This window comes from Limulus polyphemus, unplaced genomic scaffold (assembly GCF_000517525.1).
Source record: "Limulus polyphemus unplaced genomic scaffold, Limulus_polyphemus-2.1.2 Scaffold6684, whole genome shotgun sequence".
NCBI classification, from domain to species: domain Eukaryota; kingdom Metazoa; phylum Arthropoda; class Merostomata; order Xiphosura; family Limulidae; genus Limulus; species Limulus polyphemus.
Genome location: NW_013672294.1, coordinates 11,870 through 30,745, shown reverse-complemented (window position 1 = coordinate 30,745; position 18,876 = coordinate 11,870). Strand labels below are relative to the sequence as shown.

Here is an 18,876-nt window from a genome sequence, read left to right as displayed (position 1 = left end):
AATTGATCAAATAGTTATAGATACAGTAATACATAAAACAACGTACAGAATAATCTAATCAAAAGTTATAGATATAGTCATACATAAAACAACGTACAGAATAATGTAATCAAAAGTTATAGATACAGTAATACATAAAACAACGTACATAATAATTTACATGAATATTTTATTTCATCATAACAATAGTAATTTTTACCTTAACTTAATTCAATGAATATAGATATTTTATTCATCATAACAATAGTAATTTTTACATTAACTTAATTCAATGAATATAGATATTTTATTCATCATAACAATAGTAATTTTTACATTAACTTAATTCAATGAATATAGATATTTTATTCATCATAACAATAGTAATTTTTACATTAACTTAATTCAATGAATATAGATATTTTATTCATCATAACAATAGTTAATTTTACCTTAACTTAATTCAATGAATATAGATATTTTATTCATCATAACAATAGTAATTTTTACCTTAACTTAATTCAATGAATATAGATATTTTATTCATCATAACAATAGTAATTTTTACATTAACTTAATTCAATGAATATAGATATTTTATTCATCATAACAATAGTAATTTTTACCTTAACTTAATTCAATGAATATAGATATTTTATTTTGTTTTTTCATCATAACAATAGTACTTTTTAACTTAATTCAATGAATATAGATATTTTATTCATCATAACAATAGTAATTTTTACCTTAACTTAATTCAATGAATATACCTCATAAATTCAGGGCCGGATTTAAACCCTTTGAGGCCCCTATGCTATACTGCGATGCTGAAGGCCCCCTTTCTACGGTGATTCAGAATTAATGCCCCTTTTTTGGGGCTCGGTGACCCTGTACAATTTCCTGGGTTCCAACCCCTCTAAATCCAGCACTGTATATATATTTTAATTTTTGGAACAGAGGTAAAGCAGAATATCAATATCAATAGTAACTACAGCAGAACGTACACGAGCTAACATTGACCATGTACAAGTCACGTGCGTTACGTATATCAAGAGCTAACATTGACCATGTACTAGTCACGTGCGTTACGTATACCACGAACTAATAATGATCATGTACAAGTCACGTGCGTTACGTATATCACGAGCTAACATTGACCATGCACAACACAAGTCACGTGCGTTACATATATCACGAACTAATATTGACCATGTACAAGTCACGTGCGTTACTTTATTAATTTTTTTATGAATATTTTAGTCTGATCCGCAAATCAAGATTAAATTCACATTATTGTCCAATAATTTCATTTAGTTACATTTCGTAACTAAACACACTTGTGGCCTTGTGTAGCATCTATGAATAGGAGGATTCGTGGTTCACGTTCCGTTTCCATACATAAACGCACTTCGCACTTTGGGTTGCTATAAGTGTCGATCAAATCACACTATTTGATCAGATAAATCTTTTACGGTAGATAATGGTGATTACTTGCCTTCCCTGTACTCTGTAGGTTTCAAATTAGGGATGACTATGTGCAAATAGCTCTTGTGTTTTGCTCGAAACTTCTAGAACACATACACACACAAACTTTACAACTAATCTTAGTCACACAGTGTTGTAAAAAAAGTATCCGTTGTGGTGAATAAAATATTGTTTGTATTTTGTTTGCTGTAAAGCTATATAATGGGCTATCTGTGCGCTGCCCATCGCAGGTATCTAAACTGACCTACCACTGAGCCAGGGGAGGGGGATATTGTGTGTCTAGTAAGTAAAGTTCTTCTAAAAACTGTATGTAATTAAACATTAGAGACCTTCGTGTTCATCTCTGGGAAAGTAAAGCTACAAATGATACAGATGTCAAACAGACGAAACTGGACAGTTGGAACGTTTCACTACAAACATAGTCAACATTTAGATCATTGTTAAAGTGACAGGTGGAACGTTTCACTACAAACATAGTCAACATTTAGATCATTGTTAAAGTGACAGGTAGAACGTTTCACTACAAACATAGTCAACATTTAGATCATTGTTAAAGTGACAGGTGGAATGGTTGAGTGCAAATATATTTCTAGTTTTCATTAAAGTCTTGTAGTTGTGATCAAAATCGCGTTTTAATGTAGAATCTTGTTTGATTAGATTACTCATTAAGAGGTTGTAAGGCCTAACGAACTTCATTGTTCCGCCAACTTCGGTATTTTACACCACACACACTTATTTAAAAAAAAAGGTTTATTTTTAATGCATTATTAATATTAGTTTTGTAGGTTGATTAAAATACTTTTACAATAATCTTGAAAGTTTGTAATTTGTTTGTAGAATAAACTTCGTTCTATTATTAGCCGAGCTCATCATGCCGAATAGGATTACGTGAAAATCGCTTCTAAATTTATGTATTTCATTATACAAAAGCTCTTATTGTAATAAAAATAATAAATTTTTACTGGCCATTTTCACATAAAGTATCGAATTGCATAATACAATTTATATTAAAAATTGTTCGTCTGCTCATTAATACGTTTGTTTAGATCTTTTAACTAAGGATAAGGGCTTGAATTTCTTAAAATTGAAATTTTTTCTGTAGTATTTCAATCGTTTATATTATACAAAAGTCGGGTCTTAGCTAAACCGTTACTAATAAGGTATTTATTTTGTGCAGTAAAATAATACTTTTTGAAAGACTTGACATTTTACAGTTTACAAGCATGTTCGTAGCTATCAAATGTATAGCATAATGTTAGGCTTAATAACGTGTCATGAAGTAAGTTACAATATTAAATATTTTTGTAATTATTATTTGGAGAGTAAAGGTCATTTTTTTTCTAACTTTATTGTGAAAATGCCCAAATCTCTCCAGTATGCACTACAAATTCTAAAAAAGAACAAAAAATTTGGAAATATATACCACCATTATCATACAGAATTATGTTTTTTGAACCGGCTTAACGAAGGTTTGTTTGCATTTCTTGTTTTAAATAAGATGTGGAGCATGCGTAATTGTCGCAGGGATGTTGTCTTCGTGATGAGAACGACATTGGCCTACATGAAAAAAGGCTTGTTACTGGGTCAAGATATCGAACAGACGGATAAGGCTAACATAATTTATGTATGCTTCTCTTGTTTGTTTTTGAATGATATGTCTGTGATGTTTGGATAAGATAACCTAATGATTAATTTTGTATTAGTTGTTATTAATTTGTAGGAAAATGTGACCAAATGCAGAAAATTGTAGATGCATAAAGTGTCCGTGTTAGTAAAAAAATTAGTTCTGTTGCGTTACTTTTTGGTACATAAATCAACCCAAACTGTTTGGAGCACTTTTATTGCTGTAACGGAACGCGAACTCTATATATTCAAACTCTATACAGATGGAGTAGGAGTACTGGTAAGATGACACTTAGGTATTTTGTATGAATTATTATCAACATTCTATAGATCTACCTATGATATTATTAAAACAAAATTTAGATGTATAAAACCTGACACATTATTATAATTACTGTGATAATTACACAGCCTCCAATGAACTTGCATACAGTAGGAGTATGTAGGCTAATACTGGAGTTTTTTTTATTCATATTTTAAAATTCTTTTATTACATTCAAAGTAATACACACTGCCTGATGGTTTTACGATACTCTTCGCTACCGAGAATGTTTTAAATTTTTTCCAAGACGTGTTTCATGATGGTGTGTGTCAAGTGACTAACCTCACATTTCATGGAACATAAGTCCCTAAAGTGTATCAATACAGTTTCTTCCTCTCATATCTAACACGATAGTTTATGAAATATCCCTTCGATTATAGTGTAGTAAGAATAAATAATAAAAAAAACGATTCAGTGTGTTTGATTTAAATACCTTCCAGAAACCGTTGAATATTTGCTTTACATTGAAAGTTTTTGTTTATACACATAAGAATTTTTGTACCAGAGAACTTTTTAATTTTTTTGTTGTTAGAAAAAAAAACATTATAAGCTGCTCGCTGACTCGCCAAGGTTTTATTTTTATTTATTTCAGAATTATTGGGCAATGCTACTATGTGAGGTTTATTACTGATATTTAATAATAGCATCAGAAGTTGGGAAGTTTAACTTCAGAAAGCCTAACTGAAAGTGTACCCTAAACTTTGTACGACTATCGGAAGTTATGTAAAATCTATTATAACAGGTTTATTATTACTATTTGAAAATAATAACTACGAGAAGGCCTTTCAATGTTTTCGCTTATTCAAGTAATTTTGGCTTTATTTTGACGTATTTTATTTTTTTATTAAATAGAGTCACCTCCTCCACCGTACAGACGATATCCTCAAGAGCTCCTCAAGCCAGAAGGTGAGTGTCACGTTTTTAAGCCTAATTCGAGTACGGTCCGTTTTAGGTTGCGTTGAAAACGTATGCAGTGAGTAATGATTATTTTTAACCAAATTGTTTAGATGCGATATAATAATAATAATGGAAGATATTCAGACACATTCTTATTTTCCCCAATGTCATCAAACGATTATTTTGTATATTTAGATATTTTTATAAAATCCTATATTGAATTGAATATAACTTTTAATGAAAAAGGATTTGCACCGTTTAGGCATAACGATACAAGTTAGTTTAATTGGGTTTTGTCAGGTACGAATGAAAACAGAATAAAACTGGTTAAAAAAAATTAAAAGTGCATTTGTATAAATTCTGACTGTTAATTAAAAGAGAATCCAATGTTTATGGTGATTTTATTGTGTATGACTGCTGTGGTTCATGTTAGATAGTGAGCTTAAACCTACCTAGCTTTAGATTAACAGTATTGTTATCACGTGACATGAATATTCTACTTTTTTCAGATCGGGCGCCAAGTGAGCCCGTTTCCTTGGAAACCGGAGGTACCAATCAGTACGGGTCTTATCGCAGCCATTCACCTGGTAGGTAACATACATTTTTGGGAGTAGTTTGGTTTAAATATTTAATTTTTCTATATGTATTTTTTCATCTTAAATACGTTTTGTGAGATTGTTTTATTGCTTTGATTTTTAAAAGATGGACAAATATTTATGCTTTTCTAGCCATTCATCAAAATATGCGTATCATTATTTTTCCTTAAATTAGATTAAAAGTATTTTGAATTTTTCAGCAGAATTAGGTCTGTGTTTGTGCGAGTCTTGTATTTATTATTATGTGCGTTGAAGCACTTTTTTTTAGTCTGTGTGTTTGTAATTAAGCACAAAGCTACACAATGGGCTATCTGTGCTCTGCCCACCACGAGTATCGAAACCCGGATTCTAGCGTTATAAGTCCGCAGACATACCGCTGTGCCACTGGGGGGCTTTTCTTTTTAATCTTGACCAAAACTTGGTAACACAGAGGTCAAACGTGTATTAGTACTTATTGTACATGAAGATCAAAATTATTCCAAAGGTCAAGCTGACACAAGGTGATTGTAATACATTAGGTGAGAAAAACTAAACGAGGCCAGTTTTCTCGTCCACAGCTTTCTTAAGTGACCCTTCCTTGATAAATACAAACTAAAATAAGCTTCAGATTGGTGAAAATAGTCGAGTTACGCTGGTTTCCCATCTTTTATTCCAAGCTCCCGTTCTGTGGCCTTATGTCAATAATGTTTAATAATTAAACACGCATTTATTTATCTAATATCAATACATTAAAAAGGAATATAAGTCGCTATTGTTGACATTTGAAATGATTAACTTCCACCGATTATAATTATTTTAATAAAGAGAAAACTAGTTTTCACTGCTGGAGACTACGTGACGGGCTTACGAATAATACATCACAGTTAACGTAGCAGCCAACATAAGTCTACACACACGAGAACCCCTACCTGCTCGAGGCTTTTGGCGTTCCCTACTAAAGGCCTCTCTTGTTGTTTTTTTTTAGATAAATACGGGCGGGCGGTGAGGCCAGCTAGGGGGAGATAAGTATACCATTCAGAACGTGCCCCTTCCGAATGACTGCTAAGTACTTGTTTGATAGTTTTCTTTTCTTACCACAACACGGTAACGTAAAAGTTTTTGGTGTTAAAAATAACATCCAACCTACTCTTTTCTAGTTGGGAACACTGTAACACTTGGCGAGGGAGGAGCGTGGTTGTCATGTAGTTCTGTAAGGTATGGGAGGATAAGACTTCTAACACGGAGGATAATACGTTTCGAATGTAACACTTGGCACGAGAGGATAAAACGACTCGTAATGTCCCTAATTCTGTCTTTTCGTAGCCAAGTAGCAAGGGTAGTGTGAAACGTGAGTCGGGCAAGTGCAGCCACGTGATTTAGCCCTTTCATAAGGATCAGAGCTACGTGAGTCGGGCAAGTGAAGCCCACGACCTTCACCTCTTACTGCTATTCTGACCTTTTCAGCAGAGTGATAGCACGTTATGGAAAACTTCTCAGCTGTAGTAGAACTGTGTCGTTCAGTGGTGATAATACATGCAAAAATCACCATGATAAGTATTTGACACATGAATTCAGTATCTAAATCCAGGATATATATGCTACAAGTAATCCATTCATCAGTATCTAAATCCGAGGATATATATGCTACAAGTAATCCATTCATCAGTATCTAATATATGCTACAAGTAATCCATTCATATCCTGGATTTAGATACTGATGAATGGATTACTTGTAGCATATAAATCCTCGGATTTAGATACTGATGAATGGATTACTTGTAGCATATAAATCCTCGGAAGTTGAACAATAATATTATTCTCTTCTTTCAAAACTTGTGAGGATGCAAATGTTGTATCTGTAAAAGAACTTTAAAGATTTAAACCGAAGATTAAAGATTTGTGTCCCGTTGTCACGAGATCTTTGATGTACTATACGAGTGACAATCAAACCCCACTATTCGGTCACACAAGAGCGCCGAGTGCTGTTCACAAACCGCTTTCCCTTTCATCTGTTGGTTGAATATTAGGGAGGGATATACGCAGGTAATCCCCGAAATTCTGAAACCCAATGAATTACAAATAGACGCGAAAGGCGTGAATAAAAGTATTTCATTATAATTACAGATTAAGTATTTAAATATACTGTCTTCGGTTAGTTAAAAAAACATACGCGCACATTTCAAATGATCTGCATTAAAAGCAGACGATATGATCCGATTTTGTTTTCGATAACTTTTCGACGTATTCCGAGATTAAGATTAAATGTACCGGGGGGGGGTTGAAGAATGACTAGCCAGACTTAACGGAAACTATTTGCTGGGCGGGGCGAGCTGACGGGGAGGAAAGCTGCCTTCTGGAAGAGCGACCCAGACTCTCCGGAGTCAGCGCCGGCTAAGGTAGTAGTAGCTCGGAGAAATTGTTCAGCTTAGCAGGCTGGCATCAAGTCAAACCAGCGGTGCAAGGTTAGTGACGCACCAAACGCACGCTCTGGTAAAAACATAAGCAACAGAATACTCATGTGAACGACAAATAACCCTTGGCAAAGTTAGTTGACGCCAGCATAAAGGCGCCTGTTTGTCCAAACTTCTGTTCCTGGCCTACTTTTCACTCAAGTTTGAACGAAAGCAGCTTTCTAACGATTTTATTTACACTCGATCATCGCGTTTGTACCTACCGCGAGGTAATGTAAAAGAAACAGCGGAATTTAAATTATATTCAATATCTCGATAGAAGTGTTACAGTAGGCGTCTAAATCAGACGACATTCGAGGTGAAATGAGAGATTGTTTAATTACGAAGTATGATCTATACACGTCACGAATTATTCCAGCCCTTCCTTACAAGGAATTCTTCCCGTAATTGAATGTTTTTGCGAGCACGTAATACCATTCATAGGCCTTTACATCTAATCTCAACAGTATATACGTTTTGATAATTCCGTGGTCATCCATTTCGGACAACGTCGTGTTCAGGAAATCGAACCCCAAAAACACTGACTAGGGCGTTCAACCTTTATGTAAATATCTGTGTTTTCTTTAATATTTGGAAATATTTTAACAACTTACGTTTGTTCCGAGATGTCCGGACAACATTACATATTTTTACATGCCTGGACAATATTACGTATTTCTAGATGTCCAGACAACATTACATATTTTTACATGCCTGGACAATATGCCTGGACAATATTACGTATTTCTAGATGTCCAGACAACATTACATATTTTTACATGCCTGGACAGTATTACGTATTTCTAGATGTCCGGACAACATTACATATTTTACATGCCTGGACAATATTACGTATTTTTAGATGTCCGGACAACATTACATATTTTTACATGCCTGGACAATATTACATATTTGTAGGTGTTCGGACATAGCGTAACATGTATGTTATTTTTTTATTTTGTCTAAGTGTATTTTTTCCCAAAATATTAACGTTGGATTATATTCAAAGACAACAAGTTTTTTTGTGTGACGGCTCGTCTGTCTGTATTCTAATTATACTTTACACAGAATTTGACAGCAAGTCTACTGGCGGTCACAAGATTATGTTTGAACATAGTACTAAAATTTCAAAGCAGCTAGCTCCACGATTAACGTTTTTTTTCTCTAATTGAATTATTCACAATTTATGTTAACTGGAAACTTGGGGTTGTGCATGACAAATAAAAAAAATAAATATCGTGTGAAACTTTGTTAAAGTACGTCATTTTTGTAAGCATTGTTTATAATACCCTCGTACACTCCCTAGTTGTTTAACATGGCCGTTTACCACTGATGGGTTATTGGGTTTATTTTCTAACTACCTTGCTGCTGTTCGTCATCTTTCTTTAATACATTGTCAACATGCATTTCCATGTTTCACGTATATCGGTCACAGGCCAAATATAATGTACACGTTATTAATTTTGCTGTATATGCAGATAGAATCTGTACGTTTGTTTGTCTTGAGATTATTTTATTCAAACATGCGTGAATCTGTTAGAAGCATATTCGTTTTTGGGATCAACTTGTTTTTTTTTTTTTAAACAGAAGATTTATTTCCCAATAAATATCTAACACGTCAGACTTTAACAGAAAAAAAAAGTAGCAAGAATTCAGATCGTTCTAACGAGACTTTAGTCTCTCGAACTGTTACCATGATAGGCATGGCAACAAAGTGCTTGTACCCAGTCCGTGTCGAATATATGCAAACTTCAGCGGCGTATCAAAAGACTTTTCTAAAGTTACAGTTGACTTGAGAAGGAAGTATTCACCTCAGTAATATTCACTGTTCAAGAAATGTTAAACATTGACAGATTATATGGGATGAAAATGAAAATTTTCTTTATTGTACTTGCGATAACTAACGGGTCGTTTAATGTTGGTTTAGTGTACAACAATACTATACAATCACTACAAACGTTTAGTGTACAACAATACTATACAATCACTACAAACGTTTAGTTAGTGTACAACAATACTATACAATCACAATAAACTAGTGTACAACAATACTATACAATCACTATAAACGACGTCGTTTATAGTGATTGTATAGTATTGTTGTACACTAGTCGTTTATAGTGATTGTATAGTATTGTTGTACACTAAACGTTTGTAGTGATTGTATAGTATTGTTGTACACTAAACGTTTGTAGTGATTGTATAGTATTGTTGTACACTAAACGTTTATAGTGATTGTATAGTATTGTTGTACACTAGTCGTTTATAGTGATTGTATAGTATTGTTGTACACTAGTCGTTTATAGTGATTGTATAGTATTGTTGTACACTAAACGTTTTGAGTAATTGTATAGTATTGTTGTACACTAAACGTTTGTAGTGATTGTATAGTATTGTTGTACACTAAACGTTTATTGTGACTGTATAGTATTGTTGTACACTAAACGTTTATAGTGATTGTATAGTATTGTTGTACACTAAACACTCAAAATATTACACGTCTATCTTCTTGTTGTGTACTCACGAAAAGCTATATTAGCCTGCAATATATACAGGCACGTGAGAGGAATTGTGGTCGTTGATCAGAAAATCTCATTTGAACCGTCTTCTTAGGCTTAGCAAATGATGTGATGGAGAAAGCAGTTCGTGGATAACGCATGTTTTTGACAGTAGGTGGAGCAGTGATCACTCAACTTGAACTTTTTTAAATACACATTGAACAATTAAACCGACGTTATTATTCTGTATTAGTAATTACCGTTATGTAAAAAAATGAGCAAGTTTTTTTGGAGTATATCTGTTACGGAAAATATCAATCATTCCACAAGATTGTCGGTAAAATATAACGGTGTTACTTTGTACGTTTTAAGTAAAATCTCCAATGAGTTGGAATCTAGGATTATAAGGCCGGATGATAGCTGAAAGGGTAATTTTTTTTAGCGCTAGAGTGGCTAGTTTCGTAATTAGTAATTACTTTGTCATTAAGGGTTAGCACACTAGCCTCTTATAAAAAAGAGGGATCTTCCTATTATTACAAAGTTTATTGGTTTGGCTCCGAAGGATTGAATTTCCACCTCATGGAGGACTCGCTGTTTGAAATCGTAATCTTCTACCCTCAAGATTGAAGAAAGATATCATAGCGGCTTGTTTGTAAATTATTAAGACTGTATATTTTAATTATTTGTTTAAAATATTTTGTAAACATAGAAAAAAGCCAGAACTTTGATGTTGGAGGTAGAGTTGGGGTTCGTGGTCACGCACAAAATGGAAACTTGGCCTCAAGGCTTTTTTTGTTGTTTCATCGTATTTTCACAGAACTCACCAGACTGTGTAATGTGTATTACAGCAGACTTTCTTGTGGAATGTGTAAAACGACTTGTTTTATTTTTAAACATCCAACAGAGATCTAATTAGAAAGTCCACGACTTTTTATTTTTTAACATTCAGCAGAGACCTACGTAATTTTTATTTTACACGTTTGATTAAGGCTTATATGGACACAGTAACAACAACTTCTGTTACGAGGATTTAAAGCATTATCGTGTATAACTTTATAAAGATATATGTTGGCATGTAAGTTTGTATTTAATGATATTTTTTATCGCATGGGGTATACACACCTATGTGTCTGTTGGTGCAGGTGTAACTTAAATAACCAAAGATAAGGATATAAAGACACTTTAAGTTGTGTGAAGTATAAGGATAATGAAAGCGAAACAATCGTTTAATAGATTTATACACAAACGTGAGCAGTCAAAACTTCAAAGTGCTCTGACACAGATTTTAACGCGGGTATTATTTGTGTGTGGCTTTTAAATAGCAAGTTGTGCAATCGCCATCTAGTGAGTACTTTTATCAGTAAATCGGAATTATTGTTCAGAAAATACAGTTTCATGAAATACCACGCAGTTAAAACGAGTAAATGTCATATATATTGTAGGTGACCGTTTGTCCTATAAGCAATCAAATTTTGAGCAATAATATTTTTCGTTTCACAATTTACGTGTGTTAGTATATATATATTTTCTCGTTGAAACATTATTGAATTATCTGTTTGTTTCTAAATACCTTTCTTTAAAGACTTGATTGGTTCTTGAGACACATTTACTGTCAAATAATCGTAGATGTTAAGGTTGTTATCTTTTAAATTTTCACAGTCTTAAGACAATCTTTTATGGGGGCGGGTACTCTTGGATTACTCGTGCTAATTTTTGATGGTGGACATTTTAATCATTAGAGCAAGTACTTTTCCTCAAACTCTGCACTTTATATATTTTAATCAGTAGTTATAAAACTGAACACATTACAAGATTAGTGCCAACTGAATGGTAGTTGTTGCTACAGTAGAGAGGATGGTAGTTGTTGCTACAGTAGAGAAGATGGTAGTTACTGCTACAGTAAAGAGGATGGTAGTTGTTGCTACAGTAGAGAGTATGGTAGTTGTTGCTACAGTAGAGAAGATGGTAGTTACTGCTACAGTAAAGAGGATGGTAGTTGTTGCTACAGTAGAGAGTATGGTAGTTGTTGCTACAGTAGAGAGTATGGTAGTTACTGCTACAGTAGAGAGGATGGTAGTTGTTGCTACAGTAGAAAGTATGGTAGTTACTGCTACAGTAGAGAGGATGGTAGTTACTGCTACAGTAGAGAGTATGGTAGTTGTTGCTACAGTAGAGAGGATGGTAGTTATTAGTACAGTAGAGAGGATGGTAGTTGTTGCTACAGTAGAGAGTATGGTAGTTGTTGCTACAGTAGAGAGGATGGTAGTTGTTGCTACAGTAGAGAGTATGGTAGTTACTGCTACAGTTGAGAGTATGGTAGTTGTTGCTAGAGTAGAGAGTATGGTAGTTGTTGCTAGAGTAGAGAGTATGGTAGTTGTTGCTACAGTAGAGAGGATGGTAGTTGTTGCTAGAGTAGAGAGTATGGTAGTTGTTGCTAGAGTAGAGAGGATGGTAGTTGTTGCTACAGTAGAGAGGATGGTAGTTGTTGCTAGAGTAGAGGATGGTAGTTGTTGCTACAGTAGAGAGTATGGTAGTTGTTGCTAGAGTAGAGAGTATGGTAGTTGTTGCTAGAGTAGAGAGGATGGTAGTTGTTGCTAGAGTAGAATGAGTAGATTTGTTAGAACTTGTGGGGCCAGTAACAATTAGGCAACTCAGTCCATACATATAAAATGTACTAAAAGTTGAAGCTTTTTTACGTAATATAAGTCATCTAATGATGACCATCGTGAAAGTATTGTACCAACACAACTGTTGGCTCCGTTAATACGAATATTACACCAAAATCTGATGTGACAAATGTTTACATGGCCACAACACTGCTGTAACTATATGTTGTGTAAGAAAGTTTTGTTGTTGAGAATTTTTTTTTGACAAATCAGTAAATTAATTCTTCCATGATTTGTTAAAGATAACTTGAGCACCCTCCATGTGTCACAAAATGTTTGACTGAGTTTATTTGGGCAGACAATTTCTCACTATATTTTTAATTATTTGCTCAAATTTATTTGTATGTTATCATGTATTATAACATGGTTCCAAAAAGTGAAATAAAAAATCTGCCTTTTCTGAGCTCACTTCGTGACACAGAACGGGTTAATTTGGATTATAAGTTAGTTGAAATAACAGTCTTGGTAAGGTCATAGTATAAAATTTAGTAAGAAGTCCTTAACATAATTATCTAATATTTTGCAGGGGACGTTAGTGGAGTTTTTCCCTCACAACAGCTCTGGTGTACGCTAGCCTACTGGGAACTCAGGTCTAGAGTTGGCCGTCTCTTCCCCGTCCACAAGAATGCTGTCGATGTGTTTTATGATCTACCTCACGGGGACGGTTTATGTGTAAGTGCCCTCACAGAACAGAACCAGAATGATGGTGTTCTTCGAACCAGGCAGAAGATTGGTCTAGGGCTCACACTGACCAGGGAAGAGGATGGTGTGTGGGTGTACAACCGGTCAGATTTCTCCTTGTTTGTTAATTCACCAACTCTGGACTTGCCTCACACCCGGCCACTAACTGTTCACAAAGTCTTACCAGGTTGCTCCATAAAAATATTTGATTATGAGAAGTCTAGATACTATCAGCGTTTTGAGAATGTGGAACTTTCAGACGGGCCTTTTAACCATAATGCCGTCCGTATCAGTTTTGCCAAAGGCTGGGGTCCTAAGTACACTCGACAGTGTATCACATCCTGCCCCTCCTGGCTAGAAGTGATCATCTCTGTGGTCAGGTGACATATCATGCTAGTCGACTAGCCATTAGGACTGAAAACTTGTGAACTCCTGACACTCGGCTCTGAAGAAAAGCCCAGGGTATTTATTATAAAGGGAAGTGAACAGTTGGAATTACTGAGATTTTTACACCTATTTGCCTAAATTAACCCTCTGATGACCTTTTATATTTTATTTTCTCATATTAGATTACAAAAATCAAGGAAGAAACAAAGTACAAATTGCTAAAAGTGTTAAGGTCCGGTGAGTTGGTCTAGAAACTTCTCTTTTATCCACATTCATAAAGTTTTCTGTATCAACAAACATGCTAAAAACAAACTGGAGCTCCAAAGTTGGGTATTTAAATGTTTTTTACTTTGTGCAATAAGTTTTAAGAAATCTCATTAGCTTTCATTGCAAGTACATAGATGAACAAGTGACGAGGATCACACCAGCACAGTGTACCACTGAAACAAAACTTGTTATGTTGAGTGTGGTAGTTTATGAATCGTGAGAAAGGTAATCTAACATATTTGTTTATAAACAGGTACTTCTTACATGTTCACTAAGTTAGTCCAGAGGCTCTGGCCTTCTAAACATTTATTTCTAGCTTTGTTGTTACTCGGTTACTAGCTTTAAAACCTGTTGTTCTTGGAAGTTTTAAGTTCTTTAGGTACTAACATTTAGATCAAGTTTGTAGTAAAATTCTGTATGTGAAGTAAATGTTCACTAGTGTCAGTCTACAGGTTTTCAGTATTTAAAACTCACTAAAGTTTGGGAACCTGATGTGAATCAGACTCACTACATAGTAACCCATATGTGTTGATATGGACTACAGTCAGTCAGACTCACCACCCTGTAACCCATATGTGTTGATATGGACTACATCAGTCAGACTCACTACATAGTAACCCATATGTGTTGATATGGACTACAGTCAGTCAGACTCACTACCTAGTAACCCATATGTGTTGATATGGACTACAGTCAGTCAGACTCACTACATAGTAACCCATATGTGTTGATATGGACTACAGTCAGTCAGACTCACTACATAGTAACCCATATGTGTTGATATGGACTACAGTCAGTCAGACTCACTACATAGTAACCCATATGTGTTAATATGGACTACAGTCATTCAAATTCTGTATGCTAGTCCTTCCCTTTGTTTTCCAGCTGTTTAACTGCTAGTGTGCTGTAATGATGCTTTGCTAGTTAATAAATTCCATTAGAGGTTAAAGCCTCCAAACTGTGTGTCAAAATATGCTGTCTTGTGTTAGTTTTCAAGATCTGATGTTAAAATCGTCACTTCATACTCTGCAGGGCTTTACTACAACTAAACAGTATTCATTAAATTAGTAATCTAGAGTGGATAAAAAAATGAACAGGAAAAACTACGTATTATTACTACTAGTAATTATGATTAGTACATAGGCAAGAATGATTGAGTTATAAATGACTTGCTGTACAAAGTTATGTAACAGTGTATTATAAAATATGTATAGCTTTGGAAGTGTGAAACAAAGTTAAGATTCTATTAAAAAAGTAAATGTATGAAGTAAATTTTTATACTTTACCCCCACCCCTTTTTTTTCTAGACAAAGTTTACCTCAAATTACATTTTGAAAGTAAGAGTAATTTTGAATATATTTTACATAGAATTACATTTGGAATGGCTGAAGTGAGGGCTCTGGACTTTCCTTTTGCTGTAAACAGAAAATTGGTGACATAAAATAGACTGTATCAACCAGTCGCCTGAATAGTGCATATTATTACCTAAAAACGTTTTGATTGTGATTTTACCTTGATATCAGGTTATGATTTTTCATCTGTTACTGATCATAGTTAAATATTCTTAATTTAGGGTTAGCCTAGCTTTCAAAGTAGGTAACAATCTCAATGAATTTGATATTATATTATGAGCTATTTAAAAGTTAGAAAAATTAGTTAATATAATTTTTTTCAACAATTACTTCCTGTGTGAATTGTTTATAGTTCTGTGTTCCTGGTAGTTTATTACTGAAAACCATGAGAAAATAGTTTATTTCAGTGTAGCGAATATATATTTTTATTCGAACATTGTTTAAATGTTCTACAAAATATAAAAGCAGTAACCTGGAATTTTATTGAAAATATGTGAAGCCTTGAGTTTTGAAATTTATTTTGAATATGGTGATTATAAATCAGCCCTAGAGCTTTTCGTAAAGATTACACGTAATTTATCATCAATAAAAAAATATCTTGTCTAATTACTTGTTTTTCTTTCAACCAGTTGAACTGAAATTTAAAATCTCAGGAAGTTTATTATAAAGTTTGATAAATATTAAATATGATTAGTTTGGAACAAAACAATAACTCATCATTCTGTATGGATTTTTTTTTTTAATTTACACTGTGAAAACAAAATAAAAGCATTCCATGGACCAGAATTCTTTTAAACCTAAATCAAAAAGTGGTCAACATAATCTGTAGTGTTTGATCATGTATTTTGAGATTTTTTTGTGAGAGCTTGAGGTGTATTTGGTTTTGTCATTTTGTGATGATTCAAGCTACCAATTTATGTTCCAAAAAATAAGAATTAATTAAAATAATACAGAGTTTGAAATTTTAGAAAGTGAAACTTTTTTATTGAATTTGGTCTAATAAGATAATAGGGATACCTTCCCCCCCCCCCCAACAAAAAAAAACGTTTTCTTCCTCTCTCTCTCTGTGACACAAGAACATTCATGCAAACCATACAAATTAACTCTGGGTGACTCTATACTATGGGTTGAAATGTTTAGTTATTAAAATCAGATCTTGCCAACTGTAAAAGTTATGTTTTTGAATTAACTATTCCGTTCAGTAGATTCATTACTTAACATTAACTATGGGTAAGTTTAATCTTGTTTTCAGTCACTGTAATACAGTTGGGGTTAGCGTGTTTCAATCAATCGTTAAAAACATAGATAATTATCTCTATACTAGAAATATTTAAGATGTATTAATTTAAATAAGAAAATTACCAGTACCAGATGTATTTAAAATACAGTATTAAGTCAGTTTTTAATTTTAATACTGTTTTGATATTTGTTTTATGCCACAGTCCAGGCCCTAAATTGTCTACTTCATGTAGACGTTGTGGCAGCCATGTCAATATTATGAGTGGCGTTGCTCAAACGTTTGGCATTTTGTATTAAAAAAAAAAAAAAAAGGAAAGTCTGGCCTGCAGTGGGGCAACCCTCCCCCATAAGGGGCATTTTGTACTTGTAAAAACTGTAAATATAATTTTTTTCTTCATACCAAGATCACCTTACCTCATTGACTGTATAGAAAAAAAAGTGTATAGTATTGACAAGAAGTTATCTAGTATTGTACAAATACGGGGTAGTAACTTACCCCTAGTGTTTCTATTGGAACTAAATAAAATAATTGAATAAAGATTTAAGAGCTCTCTCTCTCTGTGTACCCGTTTTAAGATTATACATTACATAAACCACTGAACAAAAGATAATAAACTTTCATTGTTATTTTATTTGAACAATTTTCACACAAATTCAATTAAACGCCATGTTTTTAAGTACTCTTATACCATCTTGAGCACATTAATTAACAAATTATGAATTTTATAAGTTGCATCAATGAAACGTTTTTAACACACATATTAAACAAATACAATAATAATCAACCAATTTCTGTTGGCCTGTACCGTATATCCATCTGTCAGTTGCCGATGTTGTTTTACTGTTTCTAATAAGTAGATATCATTATTTTGTAAAAGGTAACATATATATTTAAATGTAAACATTAAAACAAAAATGTCTGCCGAGATTATTAACAAACTAAATGACATGGACCTCGTACATGAATACACACGTGGGTGCGTCATAAGAGTGATGGTCAAATCCCACTATTCGGTCTGAAAAGAGATTGGGACGGGTAGTGTTGACTTCCTTCTGGTCGCATGGGGGACTCTGAAAGGCGGTAAAGGGACTATGACTTTATGATCGTATAAATTGTATCAGTAAGTACAAATTTAAAACGAAAGAAGCTTTAAGAACAATCGAACAGAACGTAATGATATGTACTGAAATAGGTAATAATAACACATGTTTGACAATAAAGTTTTCTCACCATTGTTCTAATCTATCATTTTATAATTAGGAACGACTAACTCAGTTAGACAAACTTCGACATTCAAACAAAGGAAAACACGGTTTTAACGGTATACTTTATCGGTAGCAATGTTCAATTGTTTATTAACTTTAACATCTCACAAGAAGACATTCATTGATTTAACATTAACGAATTTGTATGTATGCAAACCTATTAAGGCTCTCTACCATTGTCCCTATTTTTGAACTACTGACCAGAAGGAAGGAAGCCAGTCGGCAGCACCATCCACACTAAGAGATTCACTGTCACTCTTGTAACGCACCCACAATTTAAAGTGAAGGGGTATATTTTGTGGTATCGCACGAATTCAAATCCGGCTCGCTATCTCTGGAATCCAGTACTCTACCACAGATGGGTAGGGCTGACGAGAGGGGGGCAGCAGCACCAGGGCCCGGCAGTAGGATATTCCAAAGCTTATTAGAAATGCATGCTACTTAATGAGCTAAAATGGCTACCTCTTTTTTTATAGATTCATAAAGAAATTTGTCAGTTAAATTTCTTTTATGAAAAATCAGCAAAAGTTAATAAACAGAATGAAAGGTGGACCCGATGATATTACTGACCCCGGGGCCTGGGCTGGCTCTTGATGCCCCTAGGTCTATCAAATTAAAGGCCCCGAGGACACTCAGTTACCAATATTGGGATCATATTCTGAATCTTAGTTATATGACTTATTGTATAAATAACTTCATGTTAAAAGTTTGTTTTTCTGTAATGGAAATATTTGATAATCGTGTTTGTAATTATGTCTTATTAGTTTAGCTGATAGATGTTGCTATTTTATGTTTGATCGAACATGCGACTAGGGACAACAGGTATATAATAAACAAGATAAATATAATATTTGGAATTTAAAAAATTTGTAAATAGGGATCGTAAAAAAAAAAGTAGGGAAACAAGGCTGAAGATACCGTAGACATTGTTTACTAAAACTACAAACCCCTATTTTTGATTCATCCCGTTACCTAGAATTATATTTGGTGGAGTCAAAACAGGGATTTGTAGTTTTAGTAAATAATGTCTACAGTATCTCCAGACTTGTTTCCTTACTTTTTATGATCCCTATTTGCATGTTTTCAAATTCCCAATTTTTTATTTATCTCTTTTTGCTGGCTTTTTTATGCTCAACTATGCGAAAAGGATTACTTGATATGATAGTTAACTTTATACATTATAATGATA

At 33.7% G+C, this 18,876-nt stretch overlaps 1 protein-coding gene across 1 annotated transcript in view; it reads left to right on the top strand.

Moving 5' to 3' along the window:
- Positions 1–16,966, top strand: part of LOC106473969 (mothers against decapentaplegic homolog 6-like) — a 24,314-nt gene extending 7,348 nt beyond the window's left edge. The window contains exons 2-4 of the mRNA XM_013934658.2: positions 4,262–4,315; positions 4,816–4,893; positions 13,022–16,966. Of these exons, the coding sequence (XP_013790112.1) occupies positions 4,262–4,315; positions 4,816–4,893; positions 13,022–13,560 (671 nt within the window). The 3' untranslated portion in view covers positions 13,561–16,966. The remainder of the gene's footprint in view (positions 1–4,261; positions 4,316–4,815; positions 4,894–13,021) is intronic.
- Positions 16,967–18,876: the final 1,910 nt, after the last annotated feature.